This window comes from Protomyctophum parallelum (genome assembly GCF_964188405.1).
Source record: "Protomyctophum parallelum genome assembly, chromosome: 3".
Lineage (NCBI taxonomy): Eukaryota > Metazoa > Chordata > Actinopteri > Myctophiformes > Myctophidae > Protomyctophum > Protomyctophum parallelum.
In genome coordinates, this window is record NC_139698.1 from 49,557,575 (window position 1) to 49,568,543 (window position 10,969).

The 10,969-nt window shown below is 39.6% G+C and overlaps 2 protein-coding genes across 2 annotated transcripts; one reads left to right on the forward strand and one right to left on the reverse strand.

Moving 5' to 3' along the window:
- Positions 1-1,105: 1,105 nt before the first annotated feature.
- LOC310856443 (trypsin-1-like) lies at positions 1,106-3,323 on the forward strand (the record flags this gene model as incomplete). Its single annotated transcript, XM_083761875.1, has 6 exons — positions 1,106-1,166; positions 1,457-1,604; positions 1,841-2,091; positions 2,428-2,564; positions 2,713-2,814; positions 3,276-3,323. The coding sequence occupies exons 1-6, from the start codon at positions 1,127-1,129 to the stop codon at positions 3,321-3,323; spliced, it is 726 nt and encodes a 241-aa protein (XP_083618001.1). The 5' UTR covers positions 1,106-1,126.
- A 3,996-nt stretch (positions 3,324-7,319) lies between these two features.
- LOC310856442 (trypsin-1-like) lies at positions 7,320-9,935 on the reverse strand (the record flags this gene model as incomplete). Its single annotated transcript, XM_083761874.1, has 6 exons — positions 9,875-9,935; positions 8,954-9,101; positions 8,467-8,717; positions 8,069-8,205; positions 7,817-7,918; positions 7,320-7,367 (listed from the first exon to the last, which is right to left on the reverse strand). The coding sequence occupies exons 1-6, from the start codon at positions 9,912-9,914 to the stop codon at positions 7,320-7,322; spliced, it is 726 nt and encodes a 241-aa protein (XP_083618000.1). The 5' UTR covers positions 9,915-9,935.
- Between the last annotated feature and the right edge of the window lie 1,034 nt (positions 9,936-10,969).

Genomic DNA, 10,969 nt, shown 5'->3' on the forward strand with positions numbered 1-10,969 from the left:
GAGCAAAGGTCTGTTTCTCAATGGATTTGTCATCTAGGAGGGTTATTACACAAATCACAAAAATGCAGTAGCATGTGACGTGTCAAATTAGGGGGATTCTGAATCCATTCCAAGCGTTAGTTTTGCAGAAAGAACACTCCTTCATGGGCTAAAAACGGCCATAGCCACTTGCCCACAAATGTGCTCAAATGTGCTGACCTTATCACATTTGTGAGTTTTTTGTGCAAAACTAATGCTTAAAATGGATTCAGAATCATGAACACCTCCTAGTTTGACACGTCACATGCTACTGAAAGCAGAATGAATTGTAGGTAATTTTGCCTTATTGTGCCTCAACAGGTTTTTGATGGTGGCCATATGGATTTGGGGCTTTCATGAATTACATTGGGGCTCAATTTGTTTAATAACATCCCCAGTCCTTCCCCAGTTCTGTTCTTTTCATTTGCCTCCTGCACCTTTTCCACCGTGCACTCTTTTCAACATTTCTGTTAATTCATCTGTTTATTCCTGATTTCTCGTTTGATTACTTATTTTTGGTTAATCAATTAATTATATTTCTTTGGTAAACTGCGTCTCCCCTGTTTTTTGTTGTGTACCTTGGCACCCCCTAGGCCAGGTGCATAACAGGGTTAATTTTTAACCCTTTCTTACACAATCCTACCCAAATCCGAAAATGAAAAAAAAGAGAACTATTGGCATAAACAACCTATAGGGACAAATGAACACATGTTTCCGTACAATTAGGTCCCAAGGACATATAAATTGTTGTTATTAAGATTCAAGCATACCTTATGCTTGAATTATTATAGGACAAAAACTGCCAAATAGCTGAAAATGTTAAGATCACATACATACTTATCTTTTCAGCAACTTTTTGGCGTGGATTATTTCTTGCCAACCGATTTTCCTAAATTCTTGAAGTGTTTTTGTAAATATATATATATATATATATATAATTCCTTACAAGAGCAACACGTGTTGGTCGTTCGACAACTATGATAGTATCTGAGCAACCTGATTGGTCCACCAAGTGTGTGGGGAGTGTCCTATACGGACTGACCTCTCCATATAAACCAGGGGTCCAGGTGAAGTACTGTACTCTCATCGACAGAATCACACATCAACCATGAGGTCTCTGGTCTTCATTCTGCTCATCGGAGCTGCTTGTGAGTATAGGCCTAGATCCTAAAGACACTTCGGGCCCATGCCCTTATCCCTGAACTTATCTGCCATTTTTTTGAAAAACATTTTTCTTAAATTGACAAGTTGTGAGTTTGTAGATCGGCTATTTTGATCTTTTTAAAAAGTAGAAATAGTAAGAAATGGCAAATAAGTTTAGGGATGAGGGGTAAGGGATATCAATATATACACCTTGAACTGATTTCTATCTGTTTTAACTTCCCTTCCCATCTGAGGACAAAATGTGTAATAGTATATTCCATGTGTGTGTTTACAGTTGCGGAGGAGGACAAGATCGTCGGAGGATATGAGTGTGAGAAACACTCCGAGCCCCATGCAGTGTCTCTGAACTCTGGCTACCACTTCTGTGGTGGCTCCCTGGTCAACGAGAACTGGGTTGTGTCTGCTGCTCACTGCTACAAGTCGTAAGAAAACCCCTGATATAATATTTAGAATTCATTTTGATGAACTCACCTCATGTGGTGTATGGAAAACCTCTTAAATGCACAAATTAAGATTGAGTGATATTGAAAACATCATGATTTCTAGATGCCTTGTAAACTTTCTCACATACAATTTGACCATTCCTGGCCTGAAATATTTACCTGTCCATCCTGTATTCTGTCTCCCCTTTTTCATTGCCTCGCAATTTCTTTCATAGCCGCGTTCAGGTTCGTCTTGGCGAGCACCACATTGCGGAAGCTGAGGGTACCGAGCAGTTCATCTCCTCCTCCCGTGTCATCCGTCACCCCAACTACAGCTCCTACAACACCGACAATGACATCATGCTGATCAAGCTGAGCAAGGCCGCCACCCTCAACCAGTATGTGCAGGCTGTGGCTCTGCCCACTTCCTGTGCCTCCGCTGGAACCATGTGCAGAGTCGCTGGATGGGGCAACACCCAGAGCTACTGTGAGTATACAGGAGGAGCACCTTTTTAAAAAGTGATCAGGTTAAGCTTAGTTACTGGTGAATCTGGTGAAAATGTGCATTTAAATGGTCCATAACTCAGTTAAGTACAGTTCAGTTGTGTATAATATTTAAACATTATACATTAGGTCCAATGGTTACTCTTTACCATCTTCATCTGTTTCAGAAACATTTACATTAAAACCAAATGTAATCATAATGGTTGAATCCTTAATGCTATGTTGCATTCTTTATGCTTCGATAAAAGCATAGATGCAGATTAACTTTTCCGTTGTTGCTTTTAACCATTTCCAATTTGACCTGTATATGTACCTCCAGATGATGACAGTGACAAGCTGCAGTGCCTGGACATTCCCATCCTGTCTGATAGGGACTGTGACAACTCCTACCCTGGCATGATCACTGACGCCATGTTCTGTGCTGGATACCTGGAGGGAGGCAAGGACTCTTGCCAGGTACTGTAGTCAAGTTGTCAACAGGGTTCACCTGCAGAGGTCTTCCCTCTCCACATTCTGAATAGTAATATGTGTTAGTACAGCCTATTGGTCGTTCCTTGTACAATATTGATTGTTCTTGATGTTGAATTGTATCTCTCTCTCTCAGGGTGACTCTGGTGGCCCTGTCGTGTGCAACGGTCAGCTGCAGGGTGTTGTGTCCTGGGGATACGGTTGTGCTGAGAAGAACCGCCCTGGTGTCTACGCCAAGGTACAGAATGACTCGCATATCGAAAACGCAAGGATTTGCATTGCTAAACAGCAGCAGCTGCTATAAACGAATTTGAGAAAAGAGGCGTGTATCTTTTTGGCTACCAAGCAAGTGTATTGAAATCTGGTCTTGTCTTTATCTATTTTCCACCTTTGAATATAGATTGCCGCGTAATCATTAACTAGCTATAGTATACACTACAGACTACAGTATGAATTATAATTGTAATTGTTTGTATACCACTGTCGATATATGTAATTCATTTTAGCTTTTTTGTTACCATTTTACTTTAATCTGATTTTAGAATCTATTTTATGACCCATTATGTTATCCATGCATCCACAATATTCAGAAAGCTATAACAAAATGTCACTGCCTGCAATGTAACAATAGCTGCAATGCATGTGACAATACAACCCTGGATGATTGAACCATCTCACATATTTCTGTCTCCATTTTAGGTGTGCATTTTCAATGACTGGCTGGAGAAAACCATGGCCAGCTACTAAGTCTGATCCTACCTCCTGTAGGCCTATCTTACAACTACCATCATCTCAGCCGTCATACCGCAAACACTCTATGCTAAAGTGGGACAGCAGTCCCACTTTGTTATTTTCCCATCTGACATAATAAAGTCTTTCAGAATTACACATTTGTTTGTAATAGTTTTCATTGTGTTTCTACTCCCTGCACATAATGAGTCCTCCCTTTTATATTACGGCAAATTATTTATTATTATTTTGCCTGGAACAATAATATGCTTTGCTTGCACACCCATTGTGACCATGGTCGGCATGGTGGACCAATCAAGATGCACCTTTCAATAGAATTCAACATGATAATCTCTCATAACATATTTATTTCAATTGTGGTGAACACCAGAACAATTTGGCATTTCATTTCTAAAACCGGGAAGAATAAATGTAGCTCTACGTACAAATTAAATCTCTCTCGCTTTCATTCAAGTTACAAGCACTACAGTGGCATATTAGTTGGGTCGTTTATGGCAGTTCCGTGACCGCAGAGATCAAAGGTCTGTTTCCCAATGGATTTGTCGGGGGTGTTATTAAGCAAATTGAGTCCCAATGTAATTCATGAAAGCCCCAAATCCATATGGCCACCATCAAAAACCTGTTAAGGCACAACTATTGACATAAACAACCTACAGGGACAAATTAACACATGTTTCCGTACAATTAGGACCCAAGGACAAGGATTCAAGCATATCTTATGCTTGAATTATTATAGGACAAAAACTGCCAAATAATAGCTGAAAACGTTAAGATCACATACATACTTCTCTTTTCAGCAACTTGTTGGGGTGGATTATTTCTTGCCAACCGATTTTCCTAAATTCTCTAAGTGTTTATATATATATATATATATATATATATAAAAACAAAACACAAAACAAACAGTTACAAAACACAAAACAGGGTATTGCACTAGACAAGCAGAGTAGAAACAAGATGGAAAAGTTGTTCCGTCAGTATCACTGACACTATAGGTCAGCATTAACATACATTTAATTTGGTTTTCAGCATTGGAGAACTTTTGATAAAGAGAAACATTTAGTTAATCTTATTGATTGTAAATTCATTGTTTGCATGAGCGTATAGTAATATAGTAATACAGTAAGAAGGTAAGTAAGTAAGTAATATTAAGTAACGAATATATAGATAATAGATAAAATGGAGTGAGATGGTCATGGGCATGTACATGAGGTCGCGTAATATAGGAAGACACTGCGTTTTTGAACATATTAAAGGATGAGATGGTTCGAATATTTGTTGGTAAATTGTTCCAATCAGAGGGGGCTTTAAATACGAATGCTTTCCTACCCAATGCATTGGAGACTGTCGGAACAGAAAAATAGGGTTGGGCGGAGTGCCTCAACTGCAAATTGGTAGTGGATGGTACTAGAAACTGTTTGAGATATTGTGGATAGTTGAAGTGTATACATTTAAAAAATAAACTGGGTCCAATGAAGCTGTCTTCTTATAGTGAGAGAGGGCAACTCAAGATTATCATTCATACATAGTACAATGGTGAGTTGTAAAAGGACAACCTAGGATAAATCTGCAGAGTTTGTTGTAAACTATATTGAGACTGTTCAAATTGGATTTGGATGCGGTTTGATACACATCAGAATAATCAAATATGGGTAAGATAAGTTGTAGAACTAGTCTTTTTCTGACAGAATGAGAAGCAGTTTCTAGATTGATAGAGTACACCAATGCTGAAATTAGCTTTTCTTATAATGTGATCAATGTGACATTTAAATGAGAGTTCGGTGTCAAGCCACATGCCCAAATATTTTGTATGTTCAACTCCTTGCAATGGAGTACCATCCAGGCTGGTAATAGAACAGGAGTGATTTAAAGATTTAGATTTAATATTTTGACGTGTTCCAAAGATCATTGTGAAAGATTTGTTTTTGTTGAGTTGCAGTTTATTGGCTGCAAGACAGTTTTGTAAAGTGTTAACCCATTCTGACCGGGCACCCATTTTGGTGTTAGCATCATGTTATGCTTTATCTATTGAAAAATAGCAGATCTACAAGCTCATATCGCGCCACCGAGTGGCGCGATACGAGCTTGTAGGTCTGCCATTTTTGAAAAATCGAAGAACGACTGACATTTTTAGAATCTGATCTCGGGTCAGAATGGGTTCATCAGACCAGTGTGTGTCCAGTGGAAAACCTCGTATGAATCTGATCTCAGGTCAGAATGGGTTAAAGTCTGATTTTAGGGCTGATTTAATCTCTGGTATAGTGGTTTTGGAGGTGTATAGTACCGTATCATCGGCATAGAGTTGAACATTGCATGCGGAACAGATTGAAGGCAGATTAATAAATAGTGAATAGAAGTGGTCCAAGGGATGAGCCTTGAGGCACGCCTCGTTCCTGAACTGTCAGATCCGATTTACAAACTTGTATAACGACGCATTGCTTTCTATTATGAAGATATTAATTGAACCATAGCAAGGCATTACGAGATAAACCAACAGAGTACAATTTGTCTAAAAGGAGGTAGTGGTCTACCAAATCAAAAGCCATGGAAAGGTCAATGAAAATTGCTCCAGTTATTTTTTTATTGGCGGATGCTGATGTAATATCACTTGTAAGTTTCAATAAAGTAGTAGTTTATCATACAACTACAGCTGTGGGTGCGGCTTCAGTTCAGGTGGATCACCACCCAATACCACCCACCAGGCAAACTTAATTAACTGGTGGGCGTGACCACATAAAAACATCATTTTAACAAATACTGTACACTTTGAAAAATTATACCTCCTTATATAACAATAAGACCCGATTATCCCGTTTTAACGGAGGGGGGGGGGGGGGGGATCACGGCACTCCATCTTTAACATTAATCACTTTAATTGGGTCCAAGTTGTATAGAAAAGTTGTCTCAGTATGTTGTTTCCTTCAAACGTTATGCTTGTTTCTATTGTTTTCATCTTGTTGGTTTAGGAGCAGGATATGTGTAAGAAAGCTTTAAAACTGAACCCCATGGGACGTTGTTTTAGCCTGTCACTTGGCAGAATCATATAAATACACCCTTCAAGGATTAAGAAAAAATTAAAAAACCCATCCTATGCGTGTGGACCCCTGTTCCAGACTAGTGGCATTTGATAGAACGGAGCCCAATCGCTGATTGGCTGGCTACAGATTGGTCGTAGAATACCATTGAATATTATTGCTCAAATTGGGATTTTGTGAATGAAAGGATTTACATTTCTACATGGTCTACATTTAGACCTTGATTAGCCTGGCTAATCAAGGTCTAAATGTAGACGTCTATATATAGACGTTAAAACAACGTTGTATCAACATCTACATTTAGACGTCTGTATACATTTAGACGTCTACATTTAGACCTTGATTAGCCTGGCAATCTACTTTCATTTAGTATGTATATTTATGTGATTGTGACAGTATTAGACACTTTTTTGGCTGTTTGAAATTGTGACCACTTGCTGGGGACAGGCTAAATACAGACATTTTTGGGTACAGAGCCTGCTTTTGACTGTAACCCGAATGAAAGCGAGAGAGATTTAATTTGCACGTAGAGCTACATTTTGTCTTCCCGGTTTTAGAAATGAAATACCAAATTGTTCTGGTGTTCACCACAATTGAAATAATGTTGTTATGAGAGATTATCATGTTGAATTCTATTGAAAGGTGCATCTTGATTGGTCCACCATGCCGACCATGGTCACAATGGGTGTACAAGCAAAGCATAATATCGTTCCAGGCAAAATAATAATAATAAATAATTTGCTGTAATATAAAAGGGAGGACTCATATTATGTGCGGGGAGTAGAAACACAATGAAAACCATTACAAACAAATGTGTAATACTGAAATACTTTATTATGCCAGATGGGAAAATAACAATAAAGTGGGACTGCTGTCCCACTTTAGCATAGAGTGTTTGAGGTATGACGGCTGAGGTGATGGTAGTTGTAAGATAGGCCTACAGGAGGTAGGATCAGACTTAGTAGCTGGCCATGGTTTTCTCCAGCCAGTCATTGAAAATGCACACCTAAAATGGAGACAGAAATATGTGAGATGGTTCAATCATCCAGGGTTGTATTGTCACATGCATTGCAGCTATTGTTACATTGCAGGCAGTGACATTTTTTGTATAGCTTTCTGAATATTGTGGCTGCATGGATAACATAATAGGTCATAATTACTAGTTATGAAATAAAATAGATTCTAAAATCAGATTAAAGTAAAATGGTAACAAAAAAGCTAAAATGAATTACATATATCGACAGTGGCATACAAACAATTGTATACTATAGCTAGTTAATGATTACGCAGCAATCTATTCAAAGGTGGAAAAATTGAAAAAGACAAGACAAGACCAGATTTCAATACACTTGCTTGGTAGCCAAAAAGATGCACGCCTCTTTTCTCAGATTCGTTTATAGCAGCTGCTGTTTAGCAATGCAAATCCTTGCGTTTAATATGCGAGTCATTCTGTACCTTGGCGTAGACACCAGGGCGGTTCCTCTCAGCACAACCGTATCCCCAGGACACAACACCCTGCAGCTGACCGTTACACACGACAGGGCCACCAGAGTCACCCTGAGAAAGAGAGATACAATTAAACATCAAGAACATCAATATTGTACAAGGAACGACCAATAGGCTGTACTAACACATTGCTTTACTATTCACAATGTGGAGAGGGAAGACCTCTGCAGGTGAACCCTGTTGACAACTTGACTACAGTACCTGGCAAGAGTCCTTGCCTCCCTCCAGGTATCCAGCACAGAACATGGCTTCAGTGATCATGCCAGGGTAGGAGTTGTCACAGTCCCTATCAGACAGGATGGGAATGTCCAGGCACTGCAGCTTGTCACTGTCATCATCTGGAGGTACATATAAGGTAAAAGGAAATGGTTAAAACGGAAAAGTAAATCTGCATCTATGCTTTTATCAAAGCATAAAGAATGCAACATAACAAGGATGCAACCATTATGATTGCATTTGGTTTTAATGTAAATGTTTCTGAAACAGATGAAGATGGCATAGAGTAACCATTGGACCTAATGTATAAATATTATACACAACTGAACTGTACTTAACTGAGTTATGGACTTTTTTAAAAGGTGCTTCTCCTGTATACTCACAGTAGCTCTGGGTGTTGCCCCATCCAGCGACTCTGCACATGGTGCCAGCGGAGGCACAGGAAGTGGGCAGAGCCACAGCCTGCACATACTGGTTGAGGGTGGCGGGTTTGCTCAGCTTGATCAGCATGATGTCATTGTCGGTGTTGTAGGAGCTGTAGTTGGGGTGACGGATGACACGGGAGGAGGAGATGAACTGCTCGGTACCCTCATCTTTCGCAATGTGGTGCTCGCCAAGACGAAGCTGAACGCGGCTATGAAAGAAATTGGGAGACAATGAAAAAGGGAAGACAGAATACAGGATGGACAGGTAAAAATCTCAGGCCAGGAAGGGTCAAATTGTACGTGAGAAAGTTTACAAGGTAGCTAGAAATCATGATGTTTTCCATATCACTCAATATTCATTCGTACATTTAAAAGGTTTTCCATACACCTCATGAGGTGAGTTCATCAAAATACATTCTAAATATTATATCAGGGGTTTTCTTACGACTTGTAGCAGTGAGCAGCGGACACAACCCAGTTCTCGTTGACCAGGGAGCCACCACAGAAGTGGTAGCCAGAGTTCAGAGACACTGCATGGGGCTCGGAGTGTTTCTCACACTCAAATCCTCCGACGATCTTGTCCTCCTCCGCAACTGTAAACATACACATGGAATATACTATTACACATTGTGTCCTCTGTAAACAGATGGGAATTTAAGTTAGAAATCAGTTCAAGGGCTATAGAGCACCGAAGTCTGACGTCACTTTCAGTAGAGGGCGTCTGTCCCCAGGTTCATGTATTTGTTTAGTTGCATTGAAATCCCCATTGAGGCGATTTGAGATCGCCTCATATAACAACTGTGTTTGAAAAATAAACATGTCACCCCGGCCGCTTCACTCATATGGATATGAAGAATCAACTGACTGAGAGAAAACGCTAATGTTACTGCTGCTGAATTAGTTAGATTTTCGCTAGAAGCAGACTGTATCATATATGAGTGACTGACTGTTGCAAACGATACAGAGACACCTCCCTGACAATAACGCCGAGACAGCTTGTTTATTTTTGGACCACAACGCTTATAGTAGACGATATTAAGATCACCCCATGTTATTCTCCATAGAGAAATCACTTCCGCGAACCAGGGGAATCGTCGGGATGAGCGAGTTACGTCAGGACTTCGGTGCTCTATACTGTATATTGATATCCCTTACCCCTTATCCCTAAACTTATTTGCCATTTGTTACTATTTTGATCCTTTAAAAAAAGATCAAATAGCCGATATACAAGCTCACAACGTGTCAATGTAGATCGGCTAGCTGAACTATTTCAATATGTTTTTCAAAATGGTAAAGATCTGGCAAATAAGTTTAGGGATATGGGGCAAGGGCCCAAAGTGTCTTTAGGATCTAGGCCTATACTCACAAGCAGCTCCGATGAGCAGAATGAAGACCAGAGACCTCATGGTTGATGTGTGATTCTGTCGATGAGAGTACAGTACTTCACCTGGACCCCAGGTTTATATGGAGAGGTCAGTCCGTATAGGACACTCCCCACACACTTGGTGGACCAATCAGGTTGCTCAGATACTATCATAGTTGTAGAACGACCAACACGTGTTGCTCTAGTAAGGAATTATATATATATATATATATATATATATATATATATTTACAAAACACTTCAAGAATTTATATATATATACACACACACACACCTTTTCTGGATTTAAATAATTTAAATGTGTGCATTCTTATTCTATATTCTTATTACTACTGATATCACAATTATTATACTTTATCAATTGAGGGCATGAAGCATTGCAAATGGTCTTGAATATTCTGCATAAGGTGACATTTTGAATAATAATGAAGGAAAATGAACAGACATGAAGTGTGTGTGTGTGTGTGTGTGTGTGTGTGTGTGTGTGTGTGTGTGTGTGTGTGTGTGTGTGTGTGTGTATGCATGTCGTTTCTCTTCTTTCATTTCTGTGTGAACCAGGCCATCTGCAGAACACCACACGTGGCTTGTTGCTCCGTGCATGTCAAGATTAGAAACAAAACTGCATCATTTTCCAAAACGCAAGACTAATCCAGAACATTGTGTGCTCACTGGTACGATCCACTGGACAGTCCACTCATTTCTTATCTGTTAATTTTACTACATATGCATAGAAATGTACAAATTATGCAGGATATCATAGATTCAAAAGACTGCTCCAAAGGTAAACCTTTTGTATCGTTACCACAATGTTCCAAGTTTAAATTATAAAGTCGATTACTCTGACGTTGACCTTGCCGGTCCGAACATTTTATGAACCGTCAGCCGGTCCATGACAATATAAAGGTTGGGAATCCCTGCTGTAGACCACTGTAGTGCATCTGTAGTTCGTGTGGACCCTTTCTAGGGACTCTACTATACAGCCATGTGACATGTCTCACACCTTACCATGATAAGAGTTTATACCTTCAATGGATGTCAGTAGGAAACAGCCTGCTCCTCTGAACTTATGTCTTACGC